This window comes from Mytilus trossulus, chromosome 7 (assembly GCF_036588685.1).
Source record: "Mytilus trossulus isolate FHL-02 chromosome 7, PNRI_Mtr1.1.1.hap1, whole genome shotgun sequence".
Lineage (NCBI taxonomy): Eukaryota > Metazoa > Mollusca > Bivalvia > Mytilida > Mytilidae > Mytilus > Mytilus trossulus.
This window is the reverse complement of record NC_086379.1, coordinates 12,973,996-12,998,382: the sequence shown is the minus strand read 5'-3', so window position 1 is coordinate 12,998,382 and position 24,387 is coordinate 12,973,996. Positions and strand designations below refer to the sequence as shown.

At 31.8% G+C, this 24,387-nt stretch overlaps 2 protein-coding genes across 2 annotated transcripts; both read left to right on the top strand.

Moving 5' to 3' along the window:
• Window positions 1–1,490: 1,490 nt before the first annotated feature.
• Window positions 1,491–8,784, top strand: LOC134724651 (cilia- and flagella-associated protein 299-like). The gene is made up of 6 exons (XM_063587802.1): window positions 1,491–1,765; window positions 3,102–3,232; window positions 4,517–4,607; window positions 5,631–5,773; window positions 7,593–7,722; window positions 8,186–8,784. Exons 1-6 carry the CDS (start codon window positions 1,658–1,660, stop codon window positions 8,282–8,284), a joined length of 702 nt encoding a protein of 233 aa, XP_063443872.1. The 5' UTR covers window positions 1,491–1,657; the 3' UTR covers window positions 8,285–8,784.
• A 4,616-nt stretch (window positions 8,785–13,400) lies between these two features.
• LOC134724650 (uncharacterized) lies at window positions 13,401–20,596 on the top strand. Its single transcript, XM_063587801.1, has 6 exons — window positions 13,401–13,636; window positions 14,494–14,607; window positions 15,499–15,577; window positions 16,627–16,788; window positions 19,839–19,930; window positions 20,534–20,596. Exons 1-6 carry the CDS (start codon window positions 13,493–13,495, stop codon window positions 20,579–20,581), a joined length of 639 nt encoding a protein of 212 aa, XP_063443871.1. The 5' UTR covers window positions 13,401–13,492; the 3' UTR covers window positions 20,582–20,596.
• Window positions 20,597–24,387: the final 3,791 nt, after the last annotated feature.

The window sequence follows — 24,387 nt, the reverse complement described above, 5'->3', positions numbered from 1 at the left end:
ATGTAATACCATTTTGGTTTGGCAAAACATAATTTTCTCAATATTACAATTTTCCTTATTTTTTTCATTTTTTTTAAAAGAGTAAAAAAGATACCAAAAATTGAATTTTCGTTATTTTTTTAAAGTGTTGTTTTCCTCTGGTGATGGATATTTGAAAAAGGAAAGAAACTGGCTTTTCACAAATTTTCTCAATTTTTCTTATTTTAGCATTTTTTACCTTATTTTTTGAAAAAAAATCAAAAAGATACCAAAACTTCATTTTCATAATTTTTTCACACCAAAATAGTACTAGACTTCCATATAGGTAGTTTAGTCATAAGTGTTGTTTTCCTCTGGTGCTGGATAATTTAAAACGATCAGAAAACGTTTTTTCTCAAATATTCTCAATTTTCCCTATTTTAGCATTTTTTTACCTTATTTTTTGAAAAAAATCAAAAAGATACCAAAAATTTTATTTTCATTATTTTTTACACCAACATAGTACTAGACTTCCATATAGATAGTTAAGTCATAAGTGCTGTTTTTCTCTGGTGATGGATAATTGAAAACGGTTACAAACTGGCTTTACTCAACTTTCTCAATTTTCCTTATTTTAGCATTTTTTTACCTTATTTCTTTTTAAAAAAGCAAAAAAGATACCAAAAATTTTATTTTCATTATTTTTTACACCAACATAATAGTAGACTTCTATATAGGTAGTTTAGTCATAAGCGGTTGTTTTTCTCCGATGATGGATCATTGAAAACGGTTAGAAACTGTTTTTTTCCCCATACATTTCAATGAATATTCGCAGTTTGCGCGCTTATATTGATTTTCTTTAAAAAAAAATGTCAAATTCACAAAAAAATATAAAAAATTATATTTTCCCAGTCAGTATGTTATACTGAAAGGTAAAATATATTTTTTACCAATTATTTTTTTTAGTTGAACAGTACTGCCTGGTGCTTTCTGACATTGCCTCTTAATATAAAATTTCTTCATCTATCAATAAAATAATATAGGGTTGTTGCATGAATATTGGGGAATATTGTCCCGAGTAGAATTTTATATTGCATGAGCTTGCGATATATTGTATAGCAATATAATATTTGAAAGTAAAATTTGGTTTAAACTAAGATTTTGTCGTTGATGACGTCATGAATTTTGGAGATTTATTGCACTAGTGCAATATTAGAATTTATTGCACGTTAACTTTTGGTTACTTTCTGTGGGAAATATTATATTGCTATTCAATATTAAAAAATATCAATTCATTGCCCGTATATTAAAAAAGACTAAATGCATATTTAATAAAAAAAAATGTTTTCTTGTCGCTAAAAAGCTTCTTGTCGCTAAAATTATTATTCTCGTCGCTTCTAGACGATTCTTGTCGCTAATTAGTGAGACCCAGTTTTTTTATTTACTTGATATTAAAATTCTTTCCTTTAGTCATTCTGCCTTAGTAACTACTGAATTCATACGCAATAAAGCGATAGCTATGTTTTTATAATTAATTGATAATTGTTTGCAATATTTTTATATATCTATTTTAAACGAATAAACATTTTTATTATTTTACCAATAAAAGTCATCTTTATTGTGAAATGAGTAATTTCTCTTTAGATTTATATTGTGTGTAATCTTACTAGCATTTAATGTTATACGGCATGTAAACAACATGGAGGAAGAAGGAGCAGGTGGAGCCGATAATATTGTCGCAGATTTCAACACCTACGAGGAGTTTCTTGATTTCCAGATAAAACCAATCGATTTATACTATCTTGAGGTTATTTTTTTTCATGATATTTGAAAACATGAATCTTCAGAAAGCAATATATAGCCTTCATCATGACCTAGAAAGTGTCTTGCCGTGATACTTTATGAGACGTTTCGGCCAAAAACCCGTTCTGCCACATTTTGTTTTGGTCATACACCACTTCGGCCATGGTCGTTTCGGTCAAATAAGCCATTTTCAATACGTGCATGATGACCTATACTCTACTGTTCTATATATTTTGATTGAAAGTGTTGTAGACCTTGAGATATAAAGGTAGTCTAACTAGTTGAGTAAGGGAAGATCTTCTTTAGCTCAATTGGTTAGAGCGCTGCCTTTAGATCCCGAGATTGATGGTTTCGAAACCCACTGGTACAATCCATGGATTTTCACATCATCGGCGCTGCGAGCATCTACTACTTGTACAAACATTGTACATAGAATATTGTATTCTGAATATTGCCTGGCAGTGAGATGTTAGAATTGGTCAAACGAAACCATGACAATTCTAGGTGGTATCTAGGGAACTGACCAGAGGGTTTCGGAGTAGAAGTCTCGGGTTTGTACAGTAGTGGACCTGTGAGTTGCTCGGATGGAAGGTATGCAACCGAAAAAAAGAAAAGGGGGAAGTGTTCACAGTTGTAGACCTGGAGATATAAAGGTAGTCTAACTAGTTGAGTAAGGGAAGATCTTCTTTGGCTCAATTGGTTAGAGAGCTGCCTTGAGATTGAGGGTTTGAATCCCGCTGGTACCATCCATGGATTTTCACATCAAAATTTAGATAAATGGGGAATGTGTGTATTGAGGCCACAGATGATAGTTGGCAAGTGTCTTGCAGTTATTGCTTTCGAGACATATGGTCCATTAACCTGTTCTGCCAAATGTCTTTGTGGTCATACACCACTTCAACCATTGTTGGTCAGGCATGCCTTTTACTATACATCCATGCTGACCGTGCACACTTGTCTATGTTTTGATTAAATAAATGCTGAATATTTCCATTGAGGTCACAACCTGGCACAGGGGGTAATGTGTACATTGAGCAAGTTGAGGCCACAGACAATGTCCCCGCTGGCGCTTGCAAATAACATTATATTTAAGGACACAAGTCAGGAAACTTAAAATTCTGTAATTTTCTAATTTGTGAACAGTATGCATTTTGAAGGTGAAGCTACCAAAATCCAATCTTGATCTATAGTTATAATATAAGCATTGTGTATGTGTTTCAGAACATTTGGTTGGGGCATACTTAAAAATTGAATTGTGCCTTCCCTGCAACTCCTTTATATTGTACAGTATAAAAAGTTAGTTTCAATAATCATTTTCATTGAACATTATGTATTTTTAGGATGAAGAGTTGGCTAGACAGGTTGTTGAGCTTGGATACAGAGGTAGTGGAGAAGTTTTGAAGCGTGAAGAATTTGAGGCTCGTAAACAGGCTGCTGAAGCTAGTCGACTATCTAAAAGGAGTCAACAGAAGTATGTGAATAAAAATGAAACTAACAAAAAAGAATTGTCAGATCAATGCATTTACATGAACAAATGATTTACAAAGTGTATACATAGGATATTTGCAACTGCACATTTTAAGCAACCAACAATCAAGTATTCTAAATGTCTGATAAATTCTGCTTTTATAAAAAAATTGACCCTCAAGATGAAAACAAGCATGGCTTTACTGGTCTGAGACCACGATTAATTCGTAGTGCATTTCTTTAAGAACATAAATGAAAATTAAAAAAAATCCCTCCTACGCTTTCTCAGTGAAATTTTTACAGTGTGTTGTACTACTTTTGGGACAAATTATATCAAAATTATAGAGAAGTTCATCGTCTCTAACTCAAAATATGGACAATTTTGTGTTTAGGGTGTCTTGAAATCTTTTGACAGCTTCTGAAGTGCTAATTTTTAACCTTTCTCAGCTGGACCAAATCACTACTTTCCTGTAAAATTCTTAATTTTTTTTACAGTGTAATTTCAGCCCCCTACTTACAATTTGAGGCATTAAACATGGAGAAATAAATTTGGAAGGGGTATAAAAATTATTGGCAAGTAACCCACTGTTAACACTAGGGACTATATTCATGAACAACGAAAATCAAGGGACGACAATTGTGGTCTCGGACCTAATATGGCTGGCTGACAATAAGACAAAATTTCTCTGTCCATCAGGCAAAAAAAATATATGTCCGTTTAAGGTTATCTGACTGACTGATACACATCCTAATGTTAACAAACATGAATATAACAGTTGTTTTGCGAAAAAATACTACTTCAGTTATAAAATAATGCTCACAATTTTTTACAATCTATATCAAAGGGAAATAATCAAACATTTAAAAAAAAAACCAGGAAAACTCACCCCATGAACAATTCAGACCACAACAATACTCATAATAATGTTGCATAATAATGAAATGGAAATATCAACCTACCTCTTGTTTTAATGATGAAACCTTAACAGACATTTTTTGGGAATCTTTATGTTTTGACATTTTGTTGTTATTGTCACTTAGATTTAGCTGCTTTGTTTTCCCTAAAGTTGTCTGGTCATCAGTTTTGATGTTTGGTAGAAGAAATTATACTTGTACAGCACTTTTTTACTTTCATATTACATGAACCTGTATTACTGAATTTATTTTTTTGTCTTTTCTGTGGGTACAAAAAATAAGTACTAGAAGTAAATAATATTCAAAATTTCATCATTATATTATGTGTTATAAGATTAATTAACCTTTATGAATTATATAATTTTGTTAACAGGACTTTGGCACATTCAGGAAAGGAAATAAATGATCCATTTTTGAAAGCTCTTGCAATGAGAGAGGAAGGAAATAGAAGTGGAAAAATGACAGTAAGTGAAGAATGGAAGATAATGAAGTTAAAATATTGTAATAAAATTTGCTTAGAGAATAGAAAAGGAGATTACTAACAAGAGTAAACAACACAATAATAAATTGACAGAAACATGCACCTTGTATCACTTGCACTGCAGGATGGCAAGAATACTGTGGAGTCATAATTATTCGTTATATTCCAATTTTCTCAGATTCTCTGGGAATAGATGAACCTCGCCAATTGAAATTTAAACGAAAGAAAAAAATTCTGTAGGCTTGTATGCAGGTTATGTATAAACCACAAAATTAAATATCCATGAACATGCAAGTTTTTCTTAATCCAACAAAATTGGTACCCACGAAAAATAAATGAATCCACAGTAGTGTTAACATTATATAATTACATTAAATGTGTGTTTCATAAGAATACTTTATTCTGATTTGCTAATTGCACATCACATGTTATTCCTTAAGCAATTGCATTACTCAATAAAACTTTTCATTCATGATAACACGTGGTCCCACAATAAAGTGCACATGTGAATTAAATAAAACAATTATAAAATTCATGTTTTCATGATCATAGCTAAAAAATGTAATTATAATTATTGAATGCTACTTTTTGTACCTTCATAGGGTTGCAAAAGCCTTGACTGCGCACATATTTCTGAGCTTCATACAAAATGTACTTCCATCAACGCTTTTACACCCAATGAAGTTACAAAAAAACCATTCAATTCTTAAAGGAAATAATGTGTAAAAAAAAAAAGGAATAGAGAAAATTTACATATAAAATAGGTTTAGGATCAGGAAATGAATAAGTTGAATCCCCTAACTCAGATAAGAGTGCATGTATAATAAAGATAGTACATTGCTAACATGCACATTAAAAGGGATTTTTATAACACACAATCAGATTTTGTCAGGATAATAAAATGCATCATACATGTACAATACAATACAAGTTATAGAAACGTACTATTTATACCTTACTTTTACTGTTCCTAATCAACATAATAGATCTTATATCTTTTTTCCAGAGTATTATATTCATTAGAGATAAGAATGCACGGGATCAGGAAATTTCTGGTTATATAGATTATGCTCACAGACTCAAGACAGAAGATTTTGAACCATATTTCTCTGGAAAGAAAAAACTCTTACCAAGACCATCTGATTTAAGGTTAGTTACCTTTGAATTATGAAATAATGTTAAAATTCTCAAAATCATACAAAGTTTAAAAAAAACCCAGTGAAACATATTTTCTTTTGCATCTCATTCACTTATTGTCCATTAATGTTTTTCTGGTCTGTGCGTCTGTCCGTCTGTTTATCCTTTTGTCCATTCGTCTCGCTTCAGGTTAAAGTTTTTGGTAGAGGTCGTCTTTGATGAAGTTGAAGTCAAATCAACTTGAAACTTAGTATACATGTTCCCTATGATATGATCTTTCTAATTTTAATGACAAATTAGATAGTTTCCCCCATTTTAACCTTCCACTAAACATAGAAAATGATAGTGCGGATGGATCATCCGTGTACTGAGGACACATTCTTGTTCAATCTGTTGTGATTGTATGGATGCAATTTCATTTTCTTCATTGATTGTAAGTTCTTTCTGCTAAATGATGGAAAATCAATCAGTCATTTACACACAATACAAACAAGGAGTCAGAAACAAATATTTATGTTAATTTGTATCATTTGATCAGAAAAACTTTCAGTTTTATAACAATTGAGATGATATATAAATGATCAATCAGATTGGTGTTTTTTTCAAAACAAATGTCTCAATCTGCAACAAGATTTTGAAATTTTATGTTTATATCTAAATTATTTATTTTAATTATACTGTTTCTCTAATTCTTTGTCAATTTATCCCTTTCTGCACCCATTGTATAAAAAAAATTTAATCAACGTGTGGTCCGTTTGATCTCAGTTCTTCATTGGTTAAGATCCAATTATGGCATCAAATTTTCTTGCTTTCCTCTGAATTACCTATTGTGACGGCATGAAAAAGGCGACCATGCCTGATAACATCACATAGAAAGAACACATCCAGTCAGGGGTACTACTTATACAAGTGTATTTTATTTACTTGAAGAAGTAAAAAAAAATATACACATATAAGTAAATTTGTAGGATACTTATACAAGTGGATTTTATTTACTTGTATAGGTAAAAAAAATATTGGCTGAGTTATGTCCCTTCGCCATTCAGATTTTTTTACTTGTATAGGTAAAAAAATCAACCTTTCTTCTTTTCTTAAATTCTGAATATTTCTTTGCTCTAATAGAATTTTAAATTGTGTACCATTTGCAGATGTCTTTACTTATCATTTAAGTGTAATTTCATGGACAATGAAGTCCCATTTGTCTGTTATCTTCTTAACACTGCTCATTTACAAGCCCCAAAGGAGCAATTTTTGAAGGCCTTGCGCAAATATACAAGATCTTTGCTCAATCAGTTTCTTTGATGAATTAATGAGATGAAACATTGAACTTTAATGAAAAAATTTGAGCAAACCTGGGAAAAATCATTAAAGTCATGATTTTACATTTCAAAACTTGAGGATTTTTGTGGGATTGTAAGAAAAATTTACTTATACAAGTAAATTTTTCAGAAAATTAAGGGGAGATTATTCAAACATTATTTATTTACTTATATGTGTATATTTTTTTTCACTTAAATAAAATACACTTGTACAAGTAGTACCCCTGACTGACATCTTTTTGCTGATCATTCAAAAGAAGGAATAAATTTGCCTGAATAATGTTAGTAAATCATTAGAGAAACAGATTCCACAATCAAATCTCTTGTAATACAATATTTATCCACTTTGACAGTTAAATTAAAAATATGTAAAACCCTCAGGCAAGCCTTGCGTTTTAAATTTGAAAATTAAACTGTCTTGAGTGGATAAATTTCGTATTACACTCGATGCAGCTTGGTAGAATCTATATTTATATGTTTGTTATAGAAATAAGATTTTCTTTCTTTTTCAGTTTTTATAATTGGGAAACACAGACATCAACATCAAACCCTACACCAAATTATCTAGTAATGGCTGACAATGCTAAGGGACTGATATTTAAAAATAAGAGAGACAGAAAGAAAGTCGATGTGGACCCTAAAGTAAGTTAATATTAACAGTGATAAGCTGATAATCAAATGCCTCTTGAAAAGCTGGAATAAACTAAAACATTTTTGAAACTCATTATAGGTTTCTGTTCAGTTTCGACTAAAACTCCGTATTGAAGGCCTTACTTTGACCTGTAATGGTTAAACTGTTAACTTTAACAAAATGTGACTTGGATGCAACTTATAATTCCCCTATGAATGAAGTCAAAGGGGACTTTAGGTTTTCATTCTGTCTATCTGTCTCTCCGTCAGTCTGGCAAATCAGTTTTCCATACTTTTTTTCTTTGTGCTTGAAGATATTGATTTAATCTACTTTGAATTTTGTTTCAGTACAAAACTTTTTAAGTGGACTATGTATTGTTATGCAATATTCTCATGGATACAAATGTGAATGTTCTAAAATGATTTATTCTATATATAATATGTCAATATAAATTATGAATATTTTATTTTGCAGGCTCCTTCACCAGGGGATAACACAGAGAGAACAATAATAGAATCTCCCAAATACATACAGATTGTCATATACGACCACAAGACACGTAGGAAAACATAAATATCAACTATATTTGTATACAAAAACTGTGATAATGAAATATGTAAATAAGTATGAAGACAATATTTTTGTCAGTATTGTGAGGGTCATTTAAAGATCCCTTGGAATATTTTAAAATTAGTTGAATACATTTGAATATTTTTAAAAGAAAATTATAAGCCCTTACAGGCATGACAGGGAAATAAACAGTTGAGAAGATCATATTGCATAAATATTTTGTTAAATGAAGAAAAAAAAATCAATATTTTATTCTACATTGTAATTGATAAGTATATCTGATAAATTTTCAAAGATCCATCCATTCAGATAATGTTGACTGAAGATGGTAGAAACCAATCTTCAGTGCAACAGCTTGTAATTTTCTTTGATTTTTTTATCATGAATGTACACAGTACCAATTTTCCTGTCTGATTTTGAAGATATAACTGTGATCATAATTTATTTATTCAATTATTTATAATTGTTTTGCCTTAAATATATAATAAATCTTGTTTTTATAATGTTGTCTTGACTGTAGTCTGTATAAACTTAGTTTTTCCTTCCTAATCAGACTTTTTAAAATACTGTATCACTAGCCTGTCAACACTGATGTTGTCAGTTCAAAATAGAATTGAGAATGGAAATGGGAAATGTGTCAAAGAGACAACAACCAGACCATAGAAAAAACAACAGCAGAAGGTCACCAACAGGTCTTCAAGGTAGCCAGAAATTCCCACACCCGGAGGCGTCCTTCAGCTGGCTCCTAAAAGCCTGAACTCGGCAGGTGCATTCGAAGGTTGTAGAGATTTCTCTCTTGCATTCTAGTTTCCTTTACCAATAGAAACTGACTGATAAGAAAATTGGCAATAATGCTGAAAAAGTATTAAATATCAAGCAAGTGTGACTGGGAGTACTGTATATTTCATCAAGCTGTTTCTCCTTTAGCTCTGTTTTCCTAAGGTAAAAATTAAAGTCAACAGCAGTATACTGCTGTTCAAAACTCATAAACCATGGACAAAAAACAAAATCGGGGTAACAAACTAAAACCGAAGGAAACGCATTAAATATAAGAGGAGAACAACGACATAACACTAAAATGTAACACACAGAAACGGACCGAGCATCAGACAAAATCCCACAAGAATAACAAATATAACCAGATTAAGATTTTATATCAAATAAATACTGTTGGCATAAAATTTGGTTGAATGAATGTTTTGTAAGTTTAATGCTGAGATCATTAAAGGGGCATAAGTTGTCAAATTCTTGTTCACCTATTTTATTCAAATTCTCATTTGATTTATAACATACTAAATAGTTTATCCAAAAAAGGACCAAATTACAAAAAGTCAAAAATTAACAATTTTAAACAATTAATGGACTTGGTAATATAAACCTACATTTCATAGATATAGGAAGATGTGGTGTGAGCCAATGAGACAACTCTCCATCCAAATAACAATTTAAAAAGTAAACCATTATAGGTTAAAGTATGGCCTTTGACACGGAGCCTTGGCTCACACCCAACAACAAGCTATAAAGGGCCCCAAAATAACTAGTGTAAAACCATTCAAACGGGAAAACCAACGGTCTAATATATTTTACTAGATGTCATCTAGATGACCTAGATCATCTAGCTAGATGACCTCTGAAACCACAGACAGTCATATATCACAAAATTTAATTTTATTGAAACTTCTTTTCATCACCTCACAAATAGCACACATTTAGCTTATCTCCTAATTTAGGACAGGAAACATGGACCTCATGCTTCATGATCAATGGAAACGAAAGATTTACTTTTTCTCTACCAACTTGTATAAATGTCTTGAATATTAAGTTTGTGGAACATGTGCTCTATTTCCTAGGCCTTAAATTTTTGCATGTCCACACCTGGTACACATACTAGAATTCTACATGTCCAATGGTACAAATGTTTTTCTTTTAAAAATGTTATTTAGGGTTATTATATAGATATAGGAAGATGTGGTGTGAGTGCCAATGAGACAACTCTCCATCCATATAACAATTTAAAAATTAAACCATTATAGGTTAAAGTACGGCCTTCAACACGGAGCCTTGGCTCACACCGAACAACAAGCTATAAAGGGCCCCAAAATTACTAGTGTAAAACCATTCAAACGGGAAAACCAACGGTCTAATCTATATAAACAAAACGAGAAACGAGAAACACGTATATATTACATAAACAAACGACAACTACTGTTCATCAGATTCCTGACTTAGGACAGGTGCAAACATTTGCAGCGGGATTAAACGTTTTAATGGGCCCAAACCTTCTCCCTTTTTCTGAAACAATAGCATAACATCACAACATATAAAAACATACGATAAAATATCAATTAGCAGACTTAACTCAATCAAAAAACGTATGATTACACAAAGAACGAATAAATTTGATCTGCGATATCTGAATACAAATGTATATCTGGTTAACACTCCTTAAATTTAGAAACAAGCTAATACATGTGAGAATGGAATGGGGAATGTGTCAAAGAGACAACAACTCAACCAAAGATCAGAAAACAGTCGAAGGCCACCAATGGGTCTTCAACACAGTGAGAAAATCCATAACCCAGAGATGGGCTTCAGTTGGCCATTTCACAAAAATGATAACAATGTTAGGGATGGAATTAGAGATTGATTCTCAGCCATTATCGTTGTTTTCCAATGAAATGAAACACATTTGTATACAACTTTAGTTTTTCGCAAAATTTAGGTATTTCCTAAGTATTCGAACCTAAGACATTGGGCAAATCCACCTGCACTGTATCCAGCACCCTAGATCACACAAACAGTATAAAAAAGAAGATGTGGTATGATTGCCAATGAGACAACTATCCACAAAAAACCAAAATGACACAAACATTAACAACTATAGGTCACCGTACGGCCTTCAACAATGAACAAAGCCCATACTGCATAGTCAGCTATAAAAGGCCCCATTAAGACATTGTAAAACAATTCAAACAAAAAAAATCTAATGGCCTTATTTATGTTAAAAAAACGAACAAAAAACAAACATGCAACACACAAACAAACGACAACCACTGATTTACAGGCTCCCGACCCGGGACAGACACACACATGAACAAAGTGGCAAACAGGCATGCTATATACAAATATACAGTTCCTAATTTGAGACCGTAATGCTTTCCTCGTATAAAATATAGTAATTGATTGACGTCTCTTGTATAATCCTACGGTTTGCCGAAACATATTCATAAACAAAACCAGAGGGTAAATTATCATAAAGACATATGCTCATGATTATATAGAAGATGACTTTATACAATATACTCATAATCACTGAATGTTTTGCTGATCGTTCAAAGACTAGTGGGGATATATACGATATATGGTCCCGAAGATACACGAAATAGTTCTTCTGGATCCGAACTTTCTGATTGATTGTTGGTATTTTCTGCCATTTTTAGCACTTTTAGCTATATGTAGATGTCTGCTTTTATTGGTGGAGGAAACTGAAGCCAGAGAAAAACATACTCCGTGTAAATAAAACACACAATAAAAATTCATTACAGTCCTGTCACCAGCTTATGTTGTTAAGTCATAGTCAACTTCAGGGTATAGCCAATGGCCCATGAATGATAGCTGTTGGTTGAATTATACTGCCACTTCGATACAACACTTCTTACATTTATTTTTTAAGTCCATTGACAAAATTGAAATTAGTTAACAGCATTTAAGAGGCCAGTAGGTATATTTGAAATCGCAAAACCATTGAAAGACAGAACCATTATAAAGTATATATCTCGCTTTAGATTCTTGCTGTTGAACAATGCAAGCAATTTAATTGCCGTGTGTTTAATTTCATATCCATGGTAACTGTATTCAAAATATGATACAACAAAATTAGAATGCGTTATAACACCATGAAAGTGTACTTTGACAAAAGCAAGTCAAAAAAGCTACACGTCATATTAAAGGTTAAGCAACATGTACACCATCAGAGAATCATAATACCGGGTTTTATTTTAACCGTTTCATGCCTTTTCAAAAGAAATTTACATGTACACGTTAGTTGAACGTTTACTTAGTTTAGTAGTAATGTATATTGGGTTTCGTATGCTATTCTCTTCGTGTATTCATTTAGAATATCATAAGTACACAATATCATATACGTTAGAAGAAGCGCATAAGAGGTTCTATTATAGGAGACTATCATTTGGTTTTCACAGCGGATGACCGTCAGATCGTTCCTGTGCTATGTGTAGCAACAAACATTTCTACCCACTTTACTTGCGTTTTCGACTGATAACCGGACGTATTTCGTGTAATTACGCGAATACTATCGAGTGCAAAATAACATTCATTATTGGTTGTTATATATAAAATATATTTTAAGAACAAGATAATATGATTATGTTTGTCGTGATATATATATATATATATATATAAATAACTGAAATCAAGAATACCGAACATTTGTGTGTTAACGCATTCGGAAGAATATCGCAAGAACGCTATGCAACAAACGCGGAAAATATGAATTGCCTGTAACCATCCCACAAAACTAGCGGTCCCTTGATATTCAGTATACTTCAGTACTTTGATGATCTTTTGAAGGGTGAAGGATTCGTGATAAGTTATCTTTACTGAGGGCCCTCATGGGGTTTTTGATTATGTGATTACTTGGCCGTTTTTTTAATGATTATTTGATTATTAAGCCAAATATTTCATGATTATTTGATTACCTAGGACTGTATTTTTAGTTTATGATTATTTGATTACTAAAGATAAGCAAATATTTAATGATTATGTGATTATATTGGCAAAAAAAAATGGTGATTATGTGATTACTAGGACCCCCATGAGGGGCCTCTTTACTGCGCAGAATAAGTCAGTCTAGCAACAAGTGCATGAAAATCAGAATCCAATCCTTGAGAAATCATTAGAGTTACCTCTACCTCATTCCAAAACCATAAGAAAATTATTGTTTGTCTCTATAGTGAAATTATTTTAGCCAAATAACAGTACAAACATGACGTCAAAAATCACTATCAGTTTGCATGATATATACAGACAGTGCATATTATTTGTTCACAAGATAAGCAGTGATTCATACTGGCACCTGATAATTCCCGCTTAAATGTACAAAGGTGAAAAAGATATGACAGAAGTTCCGAAGAGTTGTCAGAAGATAGTCGGATTTTTAAATTTAGAAGTTTAAAATTTAGAATTTTTAAAATGAAGTTTATTGCTTTGTTTTTGTTGCCATTGGTTTTTGGTGCAGACCCACAGCCATGCTGTACCAGAACTAAGTTCACGACTAGTTTGGTAGAATTAGGAGGATATTTGGACCCCGTATCAAATATTCCAACACCCGTAGACGTAAGTATTATAGTTTAGTCAAGCATTAGAACACGAAAAGGGACTAGCTTATAATCCAACGAAGCATATACTAGTATGTGGTGTTTGTTGCAAACATTTGATATTTGATTTCTAAAGAGAGAGAGAAACATGTGGGCCTACTGTTTCCTTACGTTTTATGTTCCTTTTCAGTATCCCAAACTTATTTCTTTATAATGGAACATTATTTTCAGTATACATATTACCACTAAATGCCAATTTATCATCAGTTAATAGTTGCAAAATCGGATTTCAAGATTGGCGACTTTGAGAACAAGTCCTCCTCATTTTCCATTTGAATGATGGTTATAAATTGAGTCCTATAAATCATTCTAAATAACAAGAATAAGAAATATATTTGATATTTGGGCAAAATGATTTCAATGAATGAGTTGAATGCAGAGGGATAACAATCAATACAAAAAATTAAATTGAGACTGTACGAAACAGCACGTCAACAAATAAAATAATAGACAAGACATTAATGCATGCATATAAAATAGAAGATGTGGTATGATGGCAATGAGACAAGTCTCCACAAGACAACAAATGACACAGAAATTAACAACTTAATATGAGATCGTACGGCGTGTACATTGTTGTATTTGAAACATATTTCTAACAAACTGTTCATGACTGAACCAAAATAAAACTGTCAACATTCTTCGAATGATATTGTAATGACATATATAAAATGTTTTTTTTTTATTTATGACAAATTTCGTTTCAAAAACTTGCACATATATGCATACAACCCGGGATGTGTTACATGTATGAGTTTTATTGTGTTGATTTACTTTATATCTCCGTCGACTTTAATCATTAATATGTGTTGTTAGTTTACAGCCACAGTATATTATGATTATGATAACAAGATGTTACGAGCTGACCGAGATATGCCACTAGCTGCTGGTGCCATGCGAAGAGTAACAGTTATAACAGACTTTAATAAGGCATGTACATTTTACAGTTACATTAAAATAATTTATTTGTGTTCCTTTTATATATTTTTTTTATGATGTATGGATGATACAGGTGTTAGATTTTCAACATTTTTCGTCGACGAAATACTTCGAGTAAACCGGGATTTCGAATCAGCTGAGTTCGACTCATCGCAGTCAAGCGTGATTTGGAGAAAGAAAACTGTATCCGGACTTTATATGGGACTGTCTATATAAATTTACTTATCCAAGAGTCGAATTAAACACATCGAGATCCGACTGTGTGATGTGTCATTGTAAACCACCTTTCTTTTAAACATCATCTATCAAGTTACAAATAATCAATAAAGCCTATGATGTGTGCATACCATCTCCGCCATTATCATGCGACTCAGGATGATGTTCTATGAGTTGAGCTAATATATACATGTATTTCTTCCAGGGTATGGCAATTAAGCCTCCCTTTATGTTGCAGACATATCTGTGTTACACAATTTAATGTATTTAACTTTCATGTCTGTATTATTTCTGTTGGTAACGTATATTGTTCAGCAACACTGATCGTTATTAACTTTTACAATCGTACATGTATCAGGGTTGAGGAATTTGCATGGGATGATATTGTTGTTTATAAATTTGACCAAATGCCGAGGTTACTAGATAAGACATTATATGGCGATTTGTAATCGGAATATTTTTTTGTTGTTTATCGGGTTTATCGATAGTCTGTCATACGATGCAGGTCAATTGTGGAGAAGGAAATACTCATCCCTTCCGGAGCACTCCTCAGTTCTACTCAGTTTTTGATAGGGTTCCTGTTTCTCAATCCTTTATTTTGTTGATTAATTTTTTTCATTCACATCCCCCGGTGTTGACTATGCATGTTTTGTCGACTATTTGCAGATGAAGCAGTATACCATAGTTGGGGGGAAGTGTAGTGTCCTAAATGAAACAGCACCAATGACAGCTAATTGTATACCGGGTGAGTCAAGTACTTAATTCGTCGTTTCAGTTCAATTGTATTATAACCGCTTGTTGGTATGTTTCGTTTATCGGAGCAGAATAGACAGACTAATATTTTCAAACATCTTTTGAAAATAAAAAATAAGGAATATTGATGAAGAATATGAATGAATGCCTATAATGTTGGTTTTAAACATAGTTCTTCAAAAAAGATGTCAAACTCTACAATTGTTTTCATTTATATATAGTTCATTGTTTTTGTTTGTTCTACATAAGTTTTGCATGTACAGATTCTAAAATATTTTTTTTTATTGCATTCGAAATTCTAAGATTTTCTTCTTAAAACATAACACAAATTTCTGAAACTTTCTTTCGTAAACGACTTCAAATTCTTAATTTTTCCTAGGATTTTTGATTTTTTTATCACGGTGGAAATTCTGAAATTTTCTTCTTTATACTAGTATTATAACTTGAATTTTTTTTTTTTACATGTCACTCGAAATTCTTACATGTAAATATGTAAATTGTTTTTTTTTATATTTCGCTGGACACATTATTAATTTTACAATTAGTGTCAATGAAATGAAAGGACTTGATTGTCCATGTATGAACTGAAAAAGAAAGTTTTGCACAAGGCTGGATTAAATAATAACATTAACGGTACCAAATTTTCTGCACCAGATGCGCATTTCGACAATGCATGTCTCTTCAGTGATGCTCGTGGCCAAAATATGTAAAATCCAAAGCTTATATAAAAGACGAAGAGCTATAATCCAAAAGTACCAAAAAGTATAGCCAAATCCGTGAAAGGAATCAGAGCTATGCATGAGGGAGATACATTCCTTAATTTATAATATTTTTTTTAAGCTGGATTAAAATGATCATTTTACAGCACAAAATACAGGAAACAAATATGCAACAAAATTTGGAACAGATTTTCTTGCTTTAGAAAAAAGATCATGCGTACCAAATCAATAAGAATAATCATGAAAAAAAAATCCAATTGCCCCTTCCTCCAGAATGTAAATGGTCTTCTACATCATATTTATCAACTTTCTTTTCTTTCAGATAATTCCACCTACATAGCTACCTCGAAAATAGGATCAGGAAGCAGAAGCTTCTCTGTGAACACATGGAAAATAGCAATGCCAACCTTCTTCATAAAGATGTCGATGACAAAAGACCACTGTATCCCGTTTTCTGAGTCGACATGGGGATCTGTTAATAATGGTGAACAATATTATGTTTCGTACTTAAATATTGAATGATGCGATCTACGTCTAATAGCAAAAGTTTTGAATGATGCGATCTACGTCTAATAGCAAAAATTTTGAATGATGCGATCTACGTCTAAAAGCAAAAGTTTTGAATGATGCGATCTACGTCTAATAGCAAAAATTTTGAATGATGCGATTTACGTCTAATAGCAAAAGTTTTGAATGATGCGATCTACGTCTAATAGCAAAAATTTTGAATGATGCGATCTACGTCTAATAGCAAAAGTTTTGAATGATGCGATCTACGTCTAGTAGCAAAAGTTTTGAATGATGCGATCTACGTCTAATAGCAAAAATTTTGAATGATGCGATCTACGTCTAATAGCAAAAATTTTGAATGATGCGATCTACGTCTAATAGCAAAAGTTTTAAATGATGCGATCTACGTATAATAGCAAAAGTTTCGAATGATGCGATCTACGTCTAATAGCAAAAAAAATGAATTATGCGATCTACGTCTAATAGCAAAAATTTTGAATTATGCGATCTACGTCTAATAGCAAAAATTTTGAATGATGCGATCTACGTCTAATAGCAAAAATTTTGAATGATGCGATTTACGTCTAATAGCAAAAGTTTTGAATGATGCGATCTACGTCTAATAGCAAAAGTTTTAAATGATGCGATCTACGTATAATAGCAAAAGTTTTGAATGATGCGATTTACGTTTAATAGCAAAAAATTTGAATGATGCGATCTACATCTAATAGCAAGTTATTTTTATTTTGGACGTAATTCACATGCTTCTAATTGGTTAAAAGGTTTAGTCTTTATTAGCACATATACAGGCATAAGTTTGTCATCAGCGCCAATGTTTTTTCATGATCTACTAGTCCTTAAATATTTCAAGATTTGTGTCCTAGATTTGGTAAATTTACAATTGAGGTGATTAAGTTTAGTCGAAGTATTTACAATACATCTTGTTCTACTTCTTCGCTAGCCATGGGTTACGATCCAGTCCCCACCTCTCAGCGCGACTTGATCGCAACCATTTAATATATATGTAAGATCTTCAATATTGACCGGTATTACGGGGCGCCGAATGGGACTCTTGTGTTTTTGTACAAAATTCAATTCTGTCACAACAAAATCAGTTTTGTCTTACAAAACTATGTGCTACAGACTTGTTTTGTGAGAACTTCAATTTTGTGATGACAAAATTCATTTGTGTAGACAAAATTCATTTTTGTCATGACAAAATTCATTTTTGTAGACAAAATTCATATTTGTCATGACAAAAGTCAATTTTGTCTAAAAGGTATGCAAATATAAACATATTTGCATACAAAATTGACTTTTGTTACCTGATATGGAAATTAAATTACAAAAGTCAATTGTATGATGTAAGATTCAATTTTGTGAGACAAAATTGACTTTTGTGAGACAAAATTAACTTTTGTGAGACAAAATTGACTTTTGTGAGACAAAATTGACTTTTGTGAGACAAAATTGACTTTTGTGAGACAAAATTGACTTTTGTGAGACAAAATTCAATTTTGTCAATTTTGTTGAGACAAAAGTCAATTTTGTTAATTTTGTTGAGACAAAAGTCAATTTTGTTAATTTTGTTGAGACAAAAGTCAATTTTGTGACGACAAAATTCATTTTTGTGACGACAAAATTCAATTTTGTAACAACAAAATTGACTTTTATGAGACAAAATTGACTTTCGTGAGACAAAAATCAATTTTGTTGAGACAAAATTCAATTTTGTCAATTTTGTTGAGACAAAAGTCAACTTTGTCAATTTTGTTGAGACAAAATTCAATTTTGTCAATTTTGTTGAGACAAAAGTCAATTTTGTCAATTTTGTTGAGACAAAAGTCAATTTTGTCAATTTTGTTCAGACAAAATTCAATTTTGTCAATTTTGTTGAGACAAAAGTCAATTTTGTCTCACAAAAGTCAATTTTGTGTAACAAAAGTCGATTTTGTATGCAAATTAGTTCACAGAAACCAAACTAAACTAATTTGAATACAAAATTGACTTTTGTCGCCCAATTTTCAAATAAGTTAACAAAATTCAACTCTGTGTAACAAAAATAAATTTTGTCATGACAAAAGTGACTTTTGTCCGCTGATAGATAATTTTGTATGACAAAATTTTAAATTTGTAGTATGATACAAATTTTGTTAAACTGAACTTATTTTTGTTGAACAAAAGTCACTTTTGTCCGTACAAAATTGAATTTTGAGTACAAAACCACAAGAGTCCCATTCGGCGCCCCGTAGGTATGACGTCCGAATGGTATTTGAAGACATTTCAGTCTGTTGCATAGAAATTATAATTATATACACCTTAGTAACTTTCCTTTTTAATCGGACATGTTTAATCGAAAAGAAATGGTTATATGCTCTAAAGACATGATACTTCAAAACAGTTCCTGGCAAGCAAGCTACATATTATAAAGATTCGCATTTGTGGTATGATTGCCACGTCATGTATCTACTTGATTTCAAAGGATGTTAGTAATTTTAGACCACCATACAGCCTTCAACAATGAGAAAATCCCATACCGTTTAATAAGATATAAAAGGCTCTGACATGAAACATGATAAACAATTCAAAAGGGAAAATTAACGGCCTAATGTATTAAAACAAATATTTTACGAAAACCAATCAGACAAACATGAACCAACAACAACCACTAATCTTCAGACTAAATATAAAAAAGTAGATGTGGTATGATTGCCAATGAGACAACTATCCACAAAAGACCAAAATGACACAAACATTAACAATTATAGGTCACCGTACGGCCTTTAACAATGAGCAAAGCCCATACCGCATATAGTCAGCTATAAAAGGCCCCGATAAGACAACGTAAAACAATTCAAGCGAGAAAACTAACGGCCTTATTTATGTAAAAGAATGAACAAAAAACAAATATGTAACACATAAACAAACGAGCCTTGTTAATTTAGAAAGATTTTTAGCAATATTCATTCTAGTATGTAAAAAGAATAATTTTCTAATCTGTTATACGTGATGTTTTTTTAATAGTTGTAACTGAAATAAACTACATGTTTATGGACTTTAAACCAAGCGTTCCTGAGAGAATCTTTGATCTTCCAGACGCCTGCAATGGCCATCAGGTAAGTTAAACCAAGCGTTCCCATGAGAGTCTTTGATATTTCAGTTGCCTGTTACGGTCAATTAAGTTATTCAAACCAAGCGTTCCTGATAGATTCTTTGATATTCCGGACGCCTGTTACGGTCATTACGTAAGTTAAACCAAGCGTTCCTGAGAAAATGTTTTATATTCCAGACACCTGTAAAGGTCACCACGTAAGTTAAACCAAGCGTTCCTGTGAGAATCTTTAATATTCCAGACGCCTGAAACGACCACCGCGTAAGCGTAATCAAGTGTTCCTAAGAAAGTCTTTGATATCCAAGACGCATGGAATGGTCATCACATGAGTAAGACGAAGCGTTCCAGACATAGTTATTGATATTTCAAAGTATTCCCCAAAGGATTCCCCAAATGATTGCCGATTGTGATCGTACATAATGAGACCGTAATTAAACAGTTCCCCTAAAATAGACCATAGAAATAAAGTTGGACTATTCCTTTTCTTTATTTTACTTTAATTTATTTCCATTTTATGCTACCGTCTAGCGATAATATTTACACTATATACCAAATAATTTGCAATGTTTTAAACAAAATATCATACTTATGTTACTTTTCATTACAGCCTGGTACTGGTGTTGGTGTTGGCAGAAGATCTATGTTTTTACCATAAAATATTCATGAAATATGTAATTTCATTTACTTTTTCTTCATATGTACAATTATGTCACTAGTTTTATGATTTAGATATTATCTATCCACTTATGGAGTTTTGATATCAATCATCACCGAAACATGTTACTTGAAAAGGGAATACAGTAAAACGTATATCGGTTAACAAAAAAAACCCAGAGTCATGCCAACCGACAAAATTAACCGTTAGTATTGTAACAGCAGATAACAATAACAGACAGATTTTTCCACTATACGAAATGTTACAAGGTTATACAATTGACATTGGCATCGGTGGTATTATGCATCAGAGTCGCATTGGCAGTTTCTGCATCAACTTCAAAAAATTTACTGTTTAGTCTTTTTTCATGATATCCATTTGGCGTGGCTCGGTACTTACACATCCCGTCATTGTGTTATATTGTTCATTGATATTTTTTTGTATTCTTGTCTTTAATTTTTGCTAATGTGATTTGTTTTTGTGCATTTTTTTGTTTCGTTTATGTTCATATGATGTGACTCTGTACCAAACAGCCTATTGTTTATGCGCATCAACTAACGCAACTTGGTAGTGACATAAAAGCTCTATGACGTTGTTTCTAGCAATGAGAAAACGTCAAATTATAACGTCCTATTTCGCGTTTTTCACGCCGGAATTCCAACATGGTGTACGCTTTTTAAAAATACGTCTCCCAAGAAAAGAGGAATTAAGCGTTGCGCTGATATCTTGTGGAAATTTAACACAAATGGACACAAAAGATACTACACTATATTTAACCTTCGTTTTAATAAAAATAATAAAATATGAATTTTGATCACGACTTTTTTGCGCCGATCTGCATCTCATTTTTTTTATTCTTTCACATGCTCATAGATTTTGTCTTATATTTGCGCCGATCTGCATTTCATTTGTTTTTATTCTTTCACTTGTGTAGATTTTGTCTTTCATTTGCGCCGATTGTGTACGGATTACCGGGGTGAAAATTATTTTTATGTCCAGTTTATGTTTTCTGATCTGTGCGTTCGTTTGGCCGTTCGTTCGTCTGTCCGTCCCGCTTCATGTTAAAGTTTTTGGTCAAGGAAGTTTTTGATGAAGTTGAAGTCCTGCATGTCAACTTAAAACTTAGTACACATGTTTCCTATGATTTGATCCTTCTAATTTCAATGTCATTTTTTCAAAAATATCAAAAATTGAGTATTCAGAAGGTCAGGCCGATAAAAAATTATTTCTAGAAGTTTTGACATACTTGCAACGTATGCATGTAACTGATATCTGGATGATTCTCGTAAAATAATGTCCGAACTGGCAATGAAGTTAAAATTTATTTATACTGCTTGTTTGGCAAAATCTCATAATAAAAATTAAATTATGATAAAGGGTCATTGTCGTTTGTCATTTGTTTCATTTCAAATTGTCTTAAGAAGAAATGATAAACATTTCGGCTGATCTGACTGAAACTTACAGCTAATTTCCTAATGTATGTAGATCAACACTTTGGTTTGTTTGTATATGTTGTATAATTTTATTTTGATAATGTCCAATGGAATTTAAATATCATATATACAGGTTTACATACCTATATATGAAGATGTCAATCTTAATTACAAAGCTTGAATAAACATTCATACAAACAAAGCAAGGAAGCCAACCAAAGTTTTACCCTACTTGCATTCGGAAATTAGCTGTAAGGCAAAACATATTAATCAAATTAATACTCAGCAAATATGATTTAAATCAAAATGGTCGGTGTTTAAAACTTAATTGTTGTAAATTTAACTTATGACAAAAAAAAAAATTGCTCCAAGAATAATATACAACAAAAAATATCTCCCTTTCATTTAGCTACGACTATGAGCGAAAAGATTGAAAACAAATTTCGATTTTCAATGCCGACAACAACCTTAGTGTCTTTGTTTTAATTTCCAAAATTAGCAATTTAGATTTATAATATTTTATCCTGTTGGAGAAATCTTACTTTGTAATTTTCAACAGAAAATTATTTTTAAATTAAAAACTTTTTGTATTTTATATTTACTGTCTAGTTTATTCAAAACACGTGAGGTAGTAATAACAGGGATTGTATTTTATGATAGATGTATAAAGTTTTAGAATCAAAATCTTTAATTCATAAATTATACCTATAATTTTAATTTCCTTACATCTTAAAAGAGGGACGAAAGATAAATATTCAGAAATAATGAATTCACAAACTAGATGGAATATATCTTTTATACGTTCATCTTAGTCAGGAAAATATAATTGTGTCCATGCTTTTGTATGTCCGTCTGTCAACAGTAGCAAATGAGTTCGTTACGGCAAACTTCTGAAATTAACGCGAAAAAAAACCCACACACATCTAGTCTGATATAGTCAAATACTCTGTAGTTAGCCAGTGCCATCTTTCATTTCTTTTTTTATTTTCAATAATTTTGTTAATGAGGGGCAGAGGACAAAAACAGACTTTCTAACAAAAGCGGCGTGAAAGGTAATTTCAAACAATTTTCCATTCCGACGGATGGTGCATGTTTCTGAACGTTAATATTGTGCGGAAACAACATCATAAGATCTAATACTGACACATGCATAATCTCTTGTATTACCGGATAATAAAGTAGGTGAATTAAGTTGTTATTCTTGGAAATTTAAATGTGGGTTTCAAACATTCAATTTGCGATTTTTTTCAAATAGTGCGCCAGCAAGGAAAGTTTTGTACTATGACGTCAGATGCAATGTTCTGAAGAAAGACAACTCTTTTCTTCAAAACGAAAGAGAAAAAAACATGAAAATTACTCATAACTTTTTTGAAAGGTCGGTGACATACACTTTTTTTTGCTTTATTTTGAAAAGTGCACATGGCACTTTCCTTCTTGAAATTATTATAAAGAAATCACTGGTAGATATTTTTTAATACTGGAAACGTTTTTCATTTTTACGTTTTATTTTTGGCGGGAATGAAATAAATCATATTTTTAAAGATCAAAACAATATGAGTCTTAAACTCTTGAACCTGTATCAGCTAGATACAAATCTACTGTTTAACGTGAAACAAGAATTATGCTTGTAGGTTTGATATAAAGTATTTTTTTGAGAGTTTATATAACAAGCAAATATTATGTTAATATTCGGGAAAACACGAAACTGAGGTTGCTATAGCGACAAAACTAAGTCGGTGACCCCCAATTTTTTTCATCATATTTTGTTCCTCAAATCATTAAATACCTTCACACAAAATTTTAAGGAAAAATCACTGGTAGAAATGAATAGGCTGTTTGGTCTTCGTTTTTGCTAGTGTGCTTTGTTTATATGTCGTTTTGTGCTTCATTGTGATTTATTGTTTGTTTTTATATCGATTAAGATTATAACACAATGCTAGCTGCTGTGTCTCTATGTGTTACATTCTTGTTATGTTTTGTTAACAAATCGTTTTCACTGTAATGAAATTTGATGCGACTGTCATACAAGTGAGAGGATTAGCTAGCTATAAAATCAGGTTAAGTTCACCATTTTCTGCATATGGAAATGCCTATACCAAGTCAGGAAAGGACAGTTGTTATCTATCCTTTTAATGTGTTTGAGCTTTGACATTTGATCGGGGACTTTCCGTTTTCAATTTTCCTAAGAGTCAAGTATATTAATTTTGTGATTTTACTTTTTAGTTTAAACAATTGTTGAATTTGATGTAGCCCTGATTTTTGGAGGGCAAATATGTTTGAAAATTGGGTCAAAATCGCGATTTCGCTTCATGGAGGAAAAATAAAAGCCTGGTGACTCCTTTTGCATTTGCATTTCTAAATTCAGCATAAAAA

What these genes read in the sequence shown, in the direction of transcription:
- LOC134724650 (XM_063587801.1), top strand. Translation starts at nt 13,493, where the DNA reads ATGAAGTTTATTGCTTTGTTTTTGTTGCCATTGGTTTTTGGTGCAGAC. An exon ending in ATATTCCAACACCCGTAGAC is followed by an intron (nt 13,637 to 14,493) that starts GTAAGTATTATA and finishes ATGTGTTGTTAG; the next exon opens with TTTACAGCCACAGTATATTA. An exon ending in ACGCCTGCAATGGCCATCAG is followed by an intron (nt 19,931 to 20,533) that starts GTAAGTTAAACC and finishes TTTTCATTACAG; the next exon opens with CCTGGTACTGGTGTTGGTGT.
- LOC134724651 (XM_063587802.1), top strand. Translation starts at nt 1,658, where the DNA reads ATGGAGGAAGAAGGAGCAGGTGGAGCCGATAATATTGTCGCAGATTTC. An exon ending in CCAAGACCATCTGATTTAAG is followed by an intron (nt 5,774 to 7,592) that starts GTTAGTTACCTT and finishes TTTCTTTTTCAG; the next exon opens with TTTTTATAATTGGGAAACAC. An exon ending in AAGTCGATGTGGACCCTAAA is followed by an intron (nt 7,723 to 8,185) that starts GTAAGTTAATAT and finishes TTTATTTTGCAG; the next exon opens with GCTCCTTCACCAGGGGATAA.